General features: G+C 41.5%; 1 protein-coding gene across 2 annotated transcripts; it reads left to right on the forward strand.

Moving 5' to 3' along the window:
- The first annotated feature begins 1,299 nt into the window (after positions 1 to 1,299).
- Positions 1,300 to 16,148, forward strand: LOC6550036 (glutathione hydrolase 1 proenzyme). Of its 2 annotated transcripts, none has more exons than XM_001977466.3 (7): positions 1,300 to 1,700; positions 12,284 to 12,499; positions 12,830 to 12,933; positions 13,604 to 13,850; positions 14,052 to 14,465; positions 14,602 to 15,243; positions 15,302 to 16,148. In XM_001977466.3, exons 1-7 carry the CDS (start codon positions 1,642 to 1,644, stop codon positions 15,801 to 15,803), a joined length of 2,184 nt encoding a protein of 727 aa, XP_001977502.1. In that variant the 5' UTR covers positions 1,300 to 1,641; the 3' UTR covers positions 15,804 to 16,148. The 2 variants fall into 2 exon arrangements, with proteins under 2 accessions (XP_001977502.1, XP_015011100.1); XM_015155614.2 differs by having other exon boundaries at positions 1,301 to 1,700; positions 13,331 to 13,850.
- The last annotated feature ends 1 nt before the right edge of the window (position 16,149 follows it).

The raw sequence follows: 16,149 nt of genomic DNA on the forward strand, positions 1-16,149 counted from the left end.
TTTATTTTAGTAGTAAACCGCGCCATCCCGAGGATCTTTATTACACGGCCGGCCAGATGGAATATCTCACATAGCGCTTACACATCCGATTCTTTCTTTTTTTTCAATATTCTTCGATTTTGGGATCTTCCTCTTTTTCGAGTGGGGATTATAAACAAACAAGTGGCGGATTGTTTATGGGCTTAGTCAGTGAAGTAGCGGGAAAACTGCGGATGGAGACCTTTAAACGCACTGACTTCCTTCAAAACATTAAAGTGCATCTACATTCAATTAAATTAAACATGGAAAAATATATTTCAGGGAAAATACTTTTTGGTAGAATCTTAGTAATAATTTAGCCATCTCTTGTGACCATTAATTTCGAGCTTTAAGTACACAACTTTTTCGCCAGCCCATAAACTCTACTCTACGCCATTGTCTTTCGTCCATTCAGTTGGTCTGAATAATCTACTATATATCTACATACCTCGGAACGTTTCACTTTCGCCGGCTGTTGACGTGGGGCCTCCAGTTTTATGGGGATATATTTTATCTGTCCGTGATTCATGGGATTCATGCCACCACAGACATTCCCGCAAACTAACATGTGTTCGCCGGTTCCAGGAATTAGGAAAACTATCCGCCGGAATGGATTACAGATCTTGGATTAGTTATGGCTTCCTTCTATCGTCACTATTATTTTGTATGCGATCCTCAGCTATTCCTTTAATTCCTTTACAGGCAGAACTCTGTAGACCTTCTTAGTTCTCTTTGAATCAAACTGATTAATGCCCAGCCACATTGCTCATACGCAGCGTTGGTCTCCCATGTTTAGTGCTGTAGCAAGTCGTTTAATTGTGGTAAAATAAAACAGTGACATGCATCGCTCACCTACACGGAGAACTGAAAACAACAACGGCAACAGCAGTCATTTCCTTTTGGTTATTTATCTAATTTGGACAGTGCGCCACGCAAGCATAAGACTTATGCGAAAAAACTTCTCATTTATATATACATATTAAAACCACAACCAAACCATAATATATCTTTTCTAAATTCCAAATTAAATTAAGTTGTGGTTTACAATAATGTATACACTCTCTCCCAAGCAATACGTGTGTGTCGCGCACTGTAGCTGGATGCTTAAATGTTTATGCTAACGGCAGCAACAATTGGCCGGCCCACGTGGGTGGATTTGGATTCGGATCTGTATTTAGCTGCGGCTGTAGCTATGAGGTGGCATGAAATGGTGATGGCGATGGTAATGTTAATGGGAAATGGGGCCGGACTCTGCCTCTGCCGGCGTCGCAGCGGCAGCATCTCCGGGCGGCATCTCCGGCGGAAAGTGAGAATTCAGTCGGAAACTGAACGCCGCGAATGCCGCCGCCTCCAAAAATTGTCGCTGCCCAAAGTCAGTAGTAAACCCAACTTTCAACCTGTTGTACCAAATCATAATTTCGATTCGAATCCAACAAAAGCTGGTTTTCTAAAGTTGAACTCAAGGAAATCCAACTGTGCCGTGCTCATAATTATTTTATTTTTTTTAATTTGTTACTGTGCGTGCATTGGCATAAGCGATTTGAATCGCCAGCTGTCGGCATCCAAGACCTGGAGTGGTGGTGCTAATCCCATAGAGAGCACAAAATCGGCAAAAGTTGCGAAATGCATTCCACGGCATGCGGCGTAGGTGCGTCGGCCACAAATCTCTCAACACTGCAATCGTAAGTTCACCTGAGGTCGACATGGGACTTGGAACACAGAAAAACTTTAAAACTTAAAAAAAAAAAAAAATATTTTGAAATAAAAATACGAAAAATACCGAATTATACTGAAATATATACACCGACAGAGTTTACTTACCTACCATTTTTGAGAAGCGCGTAGAACGGCGGTAAATAATGACACTTTTCATACCAAGATAAATACCTTTAAATACCTATATAATTCGTATTTTTTGCTTCTTAGGCAATTGCACAACAATACTTTATTATATTTTAAAATTGTTTCAATGTTTTTACTATAGTTTTTCTCTAAGTTCCACTAACTAAATACATCTTAGGCAGCATAAACAAACTTTTGGATATTTCGGTATGCTCTCAAAGGTAACCCTAAAGAAATGTTTACGTATCTTCAAAATGTCTGAGTGAATTCAAGGTAATCAAAGAGCAAATCGCTTCAATGTTGTTTACATTTACATGCCAGCCAAATATGTGCATTGTGCCCACCCCCCTTTTTTTTGTGTGTACTAGTGTTTCCTTCGGATATTTTTGTTGCCATTAGTTCAAACTTAAAGTTTCGTCGATTTCAGTGGACCGCAAAACAATCCATCAAAAACAGGGATAATGCGGAGCGCGGAAAAACCAACAAGTGAAATTCTTGTGCTGTGTTTTTTTTCTCTTGCTGGGAAATGGAAATGTGGTGGGGCGGGGGCGTGGTCACATGCTGGGCCGTAAAGTAGCTCACATGAAGCGCAATGTAAACAATTACTCACTCTGCTCATTTCCCACTTTTTTCCTCTTTTCCCGCCCATCGATGTGTGTCAGACGAACCGAAAATAGTTTCCACAGGATGATTAGGGCGTGGCATGCCACATGAAAGCGCAACACAATGTGGAGCACTTCAACAACGAGAGATCAAAAAAATGAAAACAAAAACTTCGAGTGCCAGAAGGGTATTTTTTCGGCGACCATTTAATGACCCTGCCAAGTGCCTCCCTCTTTATCTGCACTTTTTTTTTCCAGTCGCGGGGGATTAATAGGCACACACAAATCCCAGACTTATCCGACAAGTTCAAATATGCAATCGGACAATATTATTCTAAATAATAGTGTTAGTAAAAAATGAGTGTTCACTGAGCGAGGAAGAGTTCAAAGGGACTTAAGAAAAGATTTAAGAAACAAAGCTTACCAGAATAATCTAGTATGTTATATGTATTTATTTCTTAGGCCACGCGGAGAAATCAAAAGGAATATGTTTACTTTTCCATATTTCAATGGCTGCTCTATTTTATTAAAGTCCATTTTTTTGTGCTTAAAGTAATTTTCAGTTTTAAATCAACACTCTATTCTATATTCCTATTCACAGCAAGAAAACGGATTATTATTGAATTTTTAATTCATAAATTCGTTCACTGTTATCAGTAAAAATTCACAAACATATAAATCTCGATTTCCGCGCCCCTTCTCCACTGCGGGTGCGAGTGAGAGGGTAGATCGGGCCAAGGTTAACTGGTTAAATAAATTTGTGACGTCACCGCGTCGGCGTCGCCAACAACCAACGCACTAAAAGTTCAAAAATTCAAATTGCAAGTGATGAATGTGTATTTTCCTCTGCATTCGCACCTAAAAAGTCTCAGCGAGCAAAAATCCATTTATTTAATTTGGGTTGGGCCTGTGACCATTGATGGGCAGCTTAGCTGGGGATCGCAGTTGCAGAGGTGATATTTATAAAGATTTTTAACTGACATTTTTGTCTTCTTTATATTTAGGGTAAATTTATTATTATGCTTTGAAAATATTAATAATGTGCTATTATTTGATTCAGCTTTTATAAAATATACAAATATTATCCACTTGTTTAATATTTTAATTATTTATTATTAAGTTTTTAATACAAGAGCTGTGATTCAGTATGCAAATCGATATGAAGTGGAATGGGGTAAATAAAATCAAGCCAAAAGAGCCGATGAAGCAGGGTTAAAAGTTGAGTTTTATTTTATTATGAACAGTGGGAGGAGTCCGCGTGATGGATTCCCTGTAATTAGCCCATTGTCATGTGGATGGACGCAATGCCGCCCACTCCGCCCACAAGCGTGCGCTTCAAGTACAGTGAAGCCTCCTCTATACGCCCTCCCCTTCGGTCAGCATGCACCATGCATTTAAGGAAAATGATCATAGCATGCCAATTTAAAGGTGATCAGATTAAGGTCATATCTTTGTTTGTTGTCACACATTGGCAAACTGAGTTGTGGGTCAGTGAGGTTGGGCTGCACCGAAAGAAACAGCTTGGCACATATTAATTGATACAATACTAGCACAATACAATCAAATTATAATTGTGTTAAGCTTAGATCAATTTCAACCAGAATTTCAATTTAGAATACGATCCTCTGAGGCTGGTTAACCTTTTTGCTTTTAAAATCACATTTTTACTATCACCTTAAGCCTGACTTATGGAGTGCCTGAGTGGATTAGTTTTTTCGAGTATACCCAAACTGCGCTCAACTGCCGATAATTTGTGCAATTTGTTGACACACATTTTAATTTTTTCCGTGCGCTCTTTTTTGTTCGCCGTTTTGTCGTCTGTGCCTTTGATTTGCCTCTGGATCCAGCTACTATATAGCATATAGTATTGAGTATAGTACGGCGACTGTGGCAAATTGCACGCTTTAGCAGCACGACATCGCGCATGTATGTATAAATAAATAAGTAGTGTTTTCGCCAGCCACACATGTATCTCAGTGTCTTTGTATCTCTGCGCAATTGACATGCTTCCATGATCACCATCCTCCTTGTGGGGCTTTGCTTTGGCGTTGCCTTTTGTCCGCTGTGCAGCTCTTATCACCGGCAGACCGCTGCAAATGTCAAACTGCAGCGGAAATCTGCGTGGCCCCACAAAGACACACATCCCATCGGCAGAGTGCATGGAAAATACAAAGTAGTACAAAAATAACAGCTCTGATGCCCAGCGGATGTGTGGAGATGATGGCCAAACGATGACCACTCCAGCAAACATGCACGTACACGCACACGCACCACAGTCGCGGTCAAGTCATTAGCTCGGGTCATAAAGGATCTAATTCATCTGATGTCTAATTCATCTTGTATCATATTTCGATGACTCTGTACTTGATTAAAAGGTATTATATATTTAGACAATTTTTGCATGGTATTCCCTACTTTATGCAGCTGGCCACTTGGGGCGGATTCAGTTCTCAGCCATATTAAACATTTATTCAAATATTCTTGAACTCTGTAACTTTATTGCCGTTGTGGTTTTTAGGTCTCTCCTTTACACGATTTTTGAATTAGTGCTATATAGCATGAGCTTCATTTCGAAAGCTAAGTGCTTGACCGCTGCTGTCACTGCAAGCTAACTTGCTTACCAAATGTGTATTTCACCTGGCTTCAGAAGCAGACATCCGAAAGATAGCCAAAGGCCGTCAAAGACAGATTAAAAATAAGATTCAACAGTTGGAGGGACATTCTCAGTAATAGGAAATAAATCAAAGCAAAGTAAATCAGGAACATAAATATAGAAACGACGGTTATCCTTACTCATTTCCCAACCTTGGCGGCGATGCAATTAAAGTGATTTGATGATGTCACGGAATTGTCTCACATTTTCCGATTTTCCTCCATGTTATCATTACTATTTTATTTTGCTTTTTTTTTTTGGTTAGCTTGGCTTGGTTGCGGCTTGTTTGTTTGGTTGAGCCTGTTTTGTCGCCTCGCGTCGCTTTGTGTGTCCATTTTTGTGTGTCACTGTCAACAAATTGCTCTTAATGGCTCGCCGGCGGGTGGGTGGTGGCCACGCCCCCCGGGAACCACTGAAAAAATAAAACCAAAGATAGTACTAAAGCCGAAAGCCAACCAGAACTCGCAGAACTAGCATCCAGAATGATGGCAATCACGGCAGCTCTATGTCCATCGGGGTCGTCTAATTTTTTGTGATTTCCGCACCGCCAGCAACAATTTGCAATGCAGCGTGGAACAAAAAAACATATAAATAAAAAAATAAAATTTAGTATGAAACAAAAATACAGTAAGAGCAACAGCAGCTGCGCTGCGGCAGAGACGCAACTTCGCTGCCCACTCGGCTAGACGAAAAGCAGTCGCAGTCAGAGATGGCGAATATTTTAGAAAAGGGGGCTATCCTACATGATCTTTAAATCTTCCCAACAATAAAAACTATATTTAAAGGATTGCAGAAGATTAAGAATGGTAACTAGGTAATGTTTGGTTAAAATGTAAATGTATTTTTTTTTAACTCAAGATATTAAAAAATACTTTTCCAGCAATTTGATTTGAGCACCTTTAAAGCAATACAAAATAATGCAAAATGATATGTATTCACTTTGGCACCTCATACATTAGCATTAGTCTTCAATCTGAAAAGATTAAAACAGTTGACTCTGCGCTCTAATTTTTTGACCCAACTCCTGCGAGACTTAAGGTTTTCTTCTTTAACTATATTTGTTGGCTTGTGAATCTGTATACCTTTTTTACATTCAACATAATGTCCTTATCAGTTACGATTGCTTTCGAAAGATACTTGGCGACTTGTTTATTTTAAACATCTGTGCCTACAGAGTCGGGAATCTAGCCAGATGCGCATCACTCGCTCTGCCGCCTTCGCCTCAAAACGCTGCTGCTGCGCCAGCGTCGTCGTCATCGTTAGCGGCCGTTCTTAATTCAGTTGACCAACAGACGCAGACGACGTCGCAGACGCGACACGCGACTAAATAATATAGCTAAAAAGAAGTTGCATATATAATTGAAAATTATAGAATTCCCACACAGTTATATATAGCAGCGGTATAAATTTGCGTAGAATACTACGCGTGAATTCGCTACTCAACTGCGAGTATATTTGAGTATTTGAGTAAAATACAAAAAAACGCGCGCGTTTTCGAAAAATTACACGATTTAAATTACCAAAAAAAAAAAATCAAAGGTGACAAAAAACATAATTTTTTTATTCCATTTTGTTGTTGTTGTGGTGCGTGTGCGTATCAGGATCGTTAAATCAAAATGTGTTTTATTTCTGTTGTATGTTGTATGTTTCTTTTTTTTTTCTTTTAATGCTGGGCCGGCATTCGCCAGGTTCGCCCACCTGAAAAAAACTGTCCACCACAGACCAGAAAATATATAGAAGGAGATATGTATATATGTGTATTTATAAAAAATACGTTGGCAGCAACAAGTCCAAGTCCAAGTCTAGGGCCAAAAAAACACAGCGTGTCTTTTCCGTTTCATTTTGCAATTATTATATTTAAAAATAACCGAAAACAGCAGCGAAACAAAGGCGTCGGCCAAAGAATGAAAGCCAAATAAATGCCAGACGCCGAAAATGCCGCCAAATGCGCCAAAATAGAAATTATAACAATATTAACGAAAAAACCCCAAAAAAAAAAAAGAAACGTAAAAAAGCAAACACTTGTTGAGAATGCACTCTTTTTGTTGTTCTTGCTGAAGGTCATTGGAGCCAAGAAAAATGTTTGTGTTACAAATATTCAAGACGTGGGAAATGGGTTGATATAATGGGATGATATGTCGAATTCCCGAAATGCCAATAATATTCGAGCTGAAATTCATGGATATCCATTGATGGCAATTCCATAAATCAATCGAATCTCGAGAAATTCATGGGGTGTAAAATTGGAGAAGGGGTTTCATTAGTGCAAATTTTTAAAATTTTTAATGCTATTCATCTGCAAGATAGAAGGAGAATTATTCCCGAGCAGGGAAATGTGTTTTCAGTTATAATTGATTTCATAAAGCAACCAACAAGCGCCATTATTAAAAAATAAATCAAAGAATGTCGTACTTGGGAAGTTCTAACATGTTCTTCAATCAAGGAAACTAGGAGCTTGATGTTATCAATAAAATAACACGATAGTTAAAAGCGGTAGCAGCGGAAACGGACTTCTTAAAAAATATAGTGTTGATATAAGTCCCAAGGCAGGAAATAAGGGTACAAGCGCTTTTTTCTGCAATTATTTTATCGCATTAAAATGAACTCAGCAGAGGTTCTTTGCAGCAGAGGTTCTTTGAACATCAAGGCGCAGCTGGAGAAATATTAAATTTCCCATGAATCGGGGTTACCCGTAACTCAATATGAATATGAGTATGAATGAATAAAATAGGATTTGCTGGGATTAATTTGACATGTCATATCTACATATGTATATGTACGAGTATGTAAGTCTATTCTATGGCAATCACAGCCGTTTAATCGTGTTATTGGCTTTCGGAGCCCTGACCTTCACTTCTGGGATCAGTGGGCACAATAAAGATAATAGTTGGGAAAACACAAGAATATCACAACTCAGATAGGTCAGTCGAGTTCGGGCTTCCTTTGTTTTCGGGTTATCTCTTGATCCCACATGAACTTCCCCGGCCGGCACTCTTTCCTTCCTATTTTCCATTATTTTAGTTTCTTTATAATATATTTACAGTCCAAGTGCGGTGTTTGTTTGGTTTGTTGTTATTTGGTGGTGGTGGGTTACTGATGGGTTGGTTTTTTATCAAGCTAATTCCCAGAGAGCGCTCAATTGTTGGCTCAGCAGATCTGGGATCGGGCCACTTAATCTAACAGTAATCGACGCTAAACGCCGTCTCGTTTCGGTGCCTTCAGCTGATTGCCGACAACTTAATCAACCGAATGAAAGGAGAAGAACAAAACCCGAGCTCGGAAGAAAAGGCCATGCCATGCCAGCTAATATCTGGATCTGGGTGTCTATCTATAGTACTATACAACACCCAGATGCCACTGTACACTGTGCATACGTATTGTATCTAGTACACGATGTGCACCCGCATTTGGATTGCGCTACTTATCTGGTGGAGAGCGTCCCTGAACTTTGGGCGAGATCAATTTGCACTGTCACCAATTTGGATTGGAAAAATGCGAGTGCCAGTGCGCCGAATGTGTCAAAATCCGTGAATCCATGAATCCATGAATCCGTAAATCCGTGACGGGGGAATCCTTCACAATGACAGATCTTTGTTCTAGTCGATCTATGGCAGGTTCCTCCTTTCCATTAACTCGTCTGGGTTTTTGCGTTGGGCCACTGAATTGAGCATCTTTGTGCTAAAAGGGTTGGGCAAATAAATACTAAATATATACAAAGACCTAGTAAGAGCTACGTCCAAGTTCTCAGTGATAAAGTAGCTTCGAAAATGTTTTATATTATTCCGAAAGGTTAGGAATATAAAATAAAATATGTTGCAAGACCTAATAAAAGCAATAAGTGCATTCACTTTACGAATGACAAACTTTAAAATGGGAATACCATATACTTATAATACTTGTCTTAGCAAATATTTAGCAGATATTTTAATTATGTATAAGCTTCAAGCTAAAAATATATTCACTTTGAAAAACGCCTATTTACGACTTGACTCGAAGTTCTTTGTTCTAAAATTTATAAGCGTAGCTAAATTGGATTTCTTAATTTGGTTTGTCATTTGAATACTTCCGTTACGATTCCCAAACTTTATGGCTGTTCTAGATCTATGAAATTTGCGTTGAAGCATAATATTATGATTTTTTTTTTCCAAAATTTCCCTGCCCATACGATTTTGAAAGATGTTTTTTGAGTAGATGCGAACAAAGCAGAGTAAAAATAGCTCCTAGCCGACCGACTCCTCGTAAAGCTGGGAATGGGGTCACTTTGAGGTCTCCGGGTGCAAAAAACTCAAAAGATTCGTCTTTTTGGACAACTTTGGGACATAACAAACTTTGACGCAGTGCAATTTTGAAAATTGTTTTGGGTGTCGCTGGGCGTTCATCAATCGCAGCTAAATTATGCCCAACATTGACCAGCAGCAAGTTTTGATTTATTTGCGCCGGTCTTCGTGCATTTTAATTGTATTTGCTTTGTCAAATTGTTGATTTAATTGCCCACCGAATCGATTCGTTTGGCATCCGAAATGCAAATTGAATTGGTGCCGCCAATTGATTGGGCTTGGGTATGCCCGATCAACCATGATCTATGGCCAGCTGCCCTTGCCCTCTTGAAATACAAACAATTATCAAGTATTTTGTGCTGAAATCTACTCGAAATAAACTGTGCTTGGATTAAATATTATATTTAGTTAAAGGGGAAACATACTATGTCTACTTAATAAGAATATATATTTGAATAAATTGTAAATCTTTCTCTGTACTGGCTGACCCATATCTTTACTTTTCCTCTTCACTCGAGACTTCCTCTTTTATTCTTTCTATTCTCTTCTACTCCTTCGATAAGAAGTCGGCTAAAGATGAAAGCCAGCCAATGATTTTTGCATTCCTTTGTCTTGTGAATATAATGAGTAATAAAAGTAAAGCACACTGAAAGGCAAAAACATATGTAGCCATGTATTTGGAAATGGGTGTACTTATTATAAATATTGCTTGTCGGTCACTATCCCTGAAAGTATTGACCCAACCGACGAAACTATTCAATTCATCCGATTTCGTATCTGGTTTTGAATTAATTGCTTATTGTTTAGTCCTCACACGTTGGAATAATGACAGCCAACTCCAATTGCGATTTCATATTGGTCGGCTAGGCAATTAATTTGGTTTGAAGGCGCTGCGCAAGCGCCAAATCTAAAAATTGTAATGTGAAAATAAAGTTGTTAGAATTCCAATTAAAGAATAAGTATGTATTGGGCCATTGTGTGTTGAGAGAAAGCTTAGCAATTTCTAAGTTATTTCCATCTTCATAGGACAATGTACAATTTGCTTAATAAGTTTAAAAAATGTTACGCTATGTTAGGTAATTTAGTTTGCTAATGCTTTCCGCGAAGCGTTTGCCAAACAAAGTTGCAATTGAGTAATTATCCTTGCCTAATGACCACCACCAACACGCCACCTGTCGTTCGGTTCCTGCGAACCGCTAAGTGCAAATAGCAATCAATTAAAGTGAAGCAGAGTAGGGAACTATTTGTGAGTATTTGTATTTAATTTGCAATGGTCATGGCACAGCGGACTCTATTTTAGGTTCCATGTGCCATTTTTCGTAGGCGCGGCCAGGAACAAGTGGATCGTAAACCCCAATTGCATTCCGAATGCCTCATAATTGCGGCTTGTTCTTTCGGCCCACCGACCATTTAACGAAAACGAAACGAAATTAAATGCAGTTGACCCAAAAATAGCGCGAATGCCTGACTGCCAGGCCGTGCAAAGTCGGCAGCAGCAAAGAGTATTATTAACCAGAAAAAAAATGGGCAATATTAAAAAGTGCACACAACGTATAGGGCCCTTCATTTCAGGCACAACTTTAAAGTCGAGTGGTACATGGATATATGGAAATTAAATCGCAGAAAACATTCAACATCTATCTGCAAAGCATCATATTAATTCCAATTATCAAATTTATGTTCACGAATCGCATATCAATTTTATATGTTAAGCAACTTGTTTTTAGTTTGGGATTTCAATATAATGAGATAATTCCATATGCATGATATTATTATTTCAATAAAAGTATATTTCCCACGAACTCTTCTTGTTAAATGTAGAATTTCCCCAGTGATTTCCCCTAAGACTTTGAACTGCAATCAGTAACGATTAACTTACCGCCTGCATTTGAGTGTCTACTTTTGGAGCACCCTGTTTCCACGAGGGGCTTTTCCTCTTTAGCAAGTGTCGTCATCGCTGCGTGGTGGGTTAAAGGGCGGTTCTCGCTGGTTGGGGTTTCACGGGTTAAAGGGGGGTTGTGCGAGTGCGAGTGCGAGTGCGAGTGGCGACGTCAACAATTACAAATGTAGCCCAGGTCAGGAGCGCGGTGCAAAAGGTGCTGCTCTGCCCGTTGCATATTTTTGCTGTATTTTTTGTATTTCTTTTTGCTGGCAGCAATTAACCCAATTCCCGCGAGCAATGACTTAACCCAACACCACCCTATTTCCGCCCACAAAATCCCGAGAACCACGCGAGCTCACAATCACAACATTCAATTATGGTTATGGTCGAAACAACAAAAGGAAATCCACTCGCTCGATTGAGGAAAATGCATTTCCCACTGCTACCGCCTCCGCCTCTGCCGGCGTCGCTGTCGACGTCGACGCTTGTCTGACCCATTTCTGTGCGGGACACGCCCACCCAAGGAAAGTGGGGCGGTGGGCGGTGGGAGGTGAGCGGTGTCGGGTAGCCGAGCACACAAGCCACATCCTGCCATCAAAGTTGGCGATGACGACAGCGATATGGTTGTTGTTTGAGTTGTTACAGTGGTGTTTCGCATACATGAACTTATGGGCTGAAGTATACGTTTTTGTTTAACAAAGTGATCAAGTATTGTTAAAATAATATATTATATATAATATTTGTGGTTTTATGTGGTTTAAATACTAAAGAGTTGGGAGCGGTTCTTATAGCTCCTTTGTCACTAATTTATAGAGGCTCCACTGTAGTTGTCGGTCGTCGATGACTGAGAATCGCTTGAGATTGTCGGTGCTTTGGCCGCATTCATTTTCATTTTCAGTTGGTTTTGAAAGCTGGTGGCGAAAACTGTTGCATATTTTCGAGCACCGAGGATATCAAAAACTGTTGCATCTGTTTACAACTTATTTTCGTTCTTTCTCGCCAACCACAGCTCCATCACAATCCCAGCGGGATCGGCGACAACTGGAACGGGAGCCGGAGCAAGTGCAGCAGCGGATGCCCACAAGATGGTGCACCACAGCAACGAGGATGCCATGAACAAGATTCCCCTGAAGTCCGCCGGCGGATTGGACTCCGATGAGGAGAAGAATGGCGGCGAACTCATGCAGGACACTGCCGCCGCCGAGGAGGCGCGTCGCGAGCAGATGTGAGCATAAAAAGGAACATTAACAATAACAATAGCATTTAGTTTCCAAGTGTCCTTGGCGAGTTTTATGGTTGCGACGAGTAGCGTAAGCTGCTTACATAGAAATCGCATTTAATATGTTGAGGCAACTGCAATAGTACGCTATGTAAATTCTTTTTTGGCAATTTCAAAATTAAAATATACATTTCTGTTCCGTTCCACAAGTTGCAGCACAAGTTGCAACGTTTAAGGATGCTCACAAAGTTTTTAACTAATAATTATTAGTATTATTAAATTGTTGTTATTGTCAATTTCTGTAAATGTCAATAACTTTGAATTTGCTTTTCGCAGGCGCGTGAAAGTTTTGGCCTGGATGAAGACGCTAACTATCGTGCTGATCTGCTTTATCGGCATTGCCCTGATCAGCTACGTGATCATTAGCCTGTGTTTCAGTGGTGAGTATGGGAGATCGGGTAAAGGTATATTGCCAACCACATCCAGCTAACAATTCACTCACCCACTGCAAACTAATACCGAAACTCGATTCAGATAGATGTTGTATGTGTAGATGTACTGTATGCGAACAGACAGACTTTGGGACCCTTTTGAAGACCGAATTTAGTCACCATATGATAAAATAAAATATAGATTAAATAGAACGATATTCGCTTATTTACTGCATGCTTTCGATTCATCTTAACCAAGCACCTGGCATTTAATCTAGTTCAAAATAATTTCTTCTATTGTGGCACCAAAAAGTATTCACATGAACCAAACCCCAACCAAAAACTTTACACCCCAACTCACTAAACAACAACAACAACAACAACAACAACATCAACAACAACGAAGACTGGCCTAAATCGACGCCAAATAGAAACAACACAACAACCACAACAACAACAACGACAGCAACACCAACAACCAAAAGCACAGAGGCAACCATAACAACAATTGCACCACCAGGATTAGCAACAACAATAAGCACCAGCACAACAACAATAAGAACAACAACAGCAACAAGCGAAACAAAACAACCACCAACAGCAATAACAACAAGAACAACAAACACTAGCAGAACAGATAGCAATCCCAGCCCCACACCTAAAACATTTCATTCAACAGATGATGAGCAGCAACAGGAACCGGAAACGGAAACGACCAACATTGGCAACCTGAATCTGGCGACCAACCAACCGGTTGAAATCCTGCCCCATGTGACCGCCTTCACGGCGGCAACCACGGCGTCACCACCCGCCTGGCTAGCGGATCAGATCAGGATCGATACCAGCGAACAGTACAACTCGGTTCTGGGGGTCTACCAACATGGAGCCGTGAGTTCCGATAACCTCGAGTGCAGCAAGATCGGAAGGTAACTATAAATGAGGATTTTGAAGATCAAAATCGAGTTTAAAAAGTGATGGTAAGGGAACTTGGAACTGCGCAACCTTGTGCACAAACGATCGAGGCAATTTTTCAGCGCAATTCAGATTTGAAATATTTTGGCTAAGTTATGAACTGTAGAAGTGAAAATTAAAAAGCCCATTTCCTACCTTGACCCCATTCCTTGCAGCGGCATCCTGCAGAAGAATGGCAGCGCAGTGGACGCAGCGATCGCAGCCCTCCTGTGCAACGGACTGCTGACCCTGCAGAGCATGGGCATCGGTGGAGGCCACCTGATGAACATCTACAACCGGGAGCAGCGCCACGCCACCTCCATCGATGCACGCGAGGTGGCGCCCTACGAGGCCACCGAGGACTATTTCGCCCAGCAGCCGGAGAAGTCCTTAAAGGGACCGCTGAGCATCGCTGTGCCCGGCGAGGTGATGGGCTACCATGTGGCGCATCAGAAGTTTGGACGGCTGCCGTGGGCAGAACTGGTGGCTCCATCGCTGGAGCTCTGCGAGAAGGGATACCATGTGTCGCAGCACATGGAACGGGCCCTGAATCTCGCTTTGCCGAACATTAAGGAGCACGAGCAGTACCAGTAAATTCCCCAAATGCATGAAATTGCCTCAGAAGTGTCTTAAAGTATGCCCAACTATTTCTCTAAGCGTACTTTCAGCACCTTTTCGAGCGATTTCAAACTCCCACATTCTTTCTAAGTGTTTGTTTCCTTACAGAATCTATCTGAATGCGGAAACCGGCAAGCCCCATGCCGCTGGAACGGTTGTTAAGCCGCCCAAGAATCTCTGCAAGACCTACAAACTTCTGGCCGAGAATGGACCCATGGACATGTACAACGGAACGATAGCCAAGTTGCTAATGGAGGATCTGCAGGACATTGGCAGCATTATAGTGGCCGATGATCTGGAGTCATACGAGGCCGATGTGATGAGCTCCATCACCATGGACTTGGGCGACGACACCCTGTACGTGGTGCCTCCGGTTAGTTCCGGCTCAGTGGTGGCCCACATCCTGGCCATCCTGCAGGGTTATAACTTCACGGCACTGGACCTGTCCACGGAGGAGCTGAAGGCGCGTACCATCCATCGTTTTGCCGAGGCCATGAAGTTCGCCTTTGCCCAGCGTCCCGAATTGGGCGATATGCATTTCATCGATGCACGGGAGCTGGTTAGCCAGCTAAATAGTCTGGACTTTGGCGATCAGAAGCGGGCCATGATCAATGATTCGCACGTGCTGCCCGATGCCCAGGCGTATGGAGCCAACTTTGCTGCCATCGAGGATCTGGATGGCACTTCGAATCTGGTTGTCTTGGCGCCCAACGGAGATGCCGTCGCAGTGACCAGCTCCATCAATTTTTAGTGAGTACCCAAGGTTTCAAATGACCCAGAATAATCTAATTTAATATTTAATTTTTAGTTTTGGCTCCGGATTAATTGGACCGCGTACGGGTATTGTTCTGAACAACGGAATGAACGACTTTGCGGTGGAAAACAACGATTTCGAATTGCCCCAGTCGCCGGCTAATAAAATCGAGCCACACAAGCGCTCGATGTCCTCGCAATCACCGATCCTTCTGGGCGATAAGGAAGGCAACATGAAAATGGTCATTGGAGCAGCTGGAGGCAGCAAGATCATTCCGGCCGTGGTTGAGGTGCTCGCCAATGTGTTGTGGTTCGGCAAGGATCTGCGCCAGGCGGTCGATGAACCGCGCTTCTACCACCAACTGATGCCCGATGTACTGCAGTACGAGGAGGATGGCTTCCCGGAATCCCTGCTCCAATTGCTCACCAAACGGGGACACAAGTTGAAGGCCTGTCCCAGGAAAAGTTCATCTGTGGTCACGGCCATTTCGAGAAATGCCACAGCTATCTATGCGAATGCCGACTATCGCAAACGCGGCGGAGTTGCTGGTTTCTAGGGTGAAGAGTTAAAGAGTTCAAGAGGTCACCCAACCACCCAACCACCCATCCAGCCACTCATCCACCCACTCACTCACACACGCATACGTCACACACACACGCACGAAAACATTGCATTGAGATTAGAGTAGAACTGCCCGAAAAAGAGAGCAATTTCCATGGAACAAGAGAGTATAAATGGGCAGATCTGGTTTAGGGAGTGGTAAAACAGATCGATCGCATCAAGTGAAAGTATTTAAGCTAGCTATGTCTTTTTTACATACTATGTATATCGTACGTTATATAAATTTATATGCTACTACCTAACTACTACCTTATACAATAAAAATACAAGAAACACAAACT

Source organism: Drosophila erecta, unplaced genomic scaffold, assembly GCF_003286155.1.
Source record: "Drosophila erecta strain 14021-0224.00,06,07 unplaced genomic scaffold, DereRS2 tig00000126-arrow-pilon, whole genome shotgun sequence".
Taxonomy (NCBI): Eukaryota; Metazoa; Arthropoda; class Insecta; order Diptera; family Drosophilidae; genus Drosophila; species Drosophila erecta.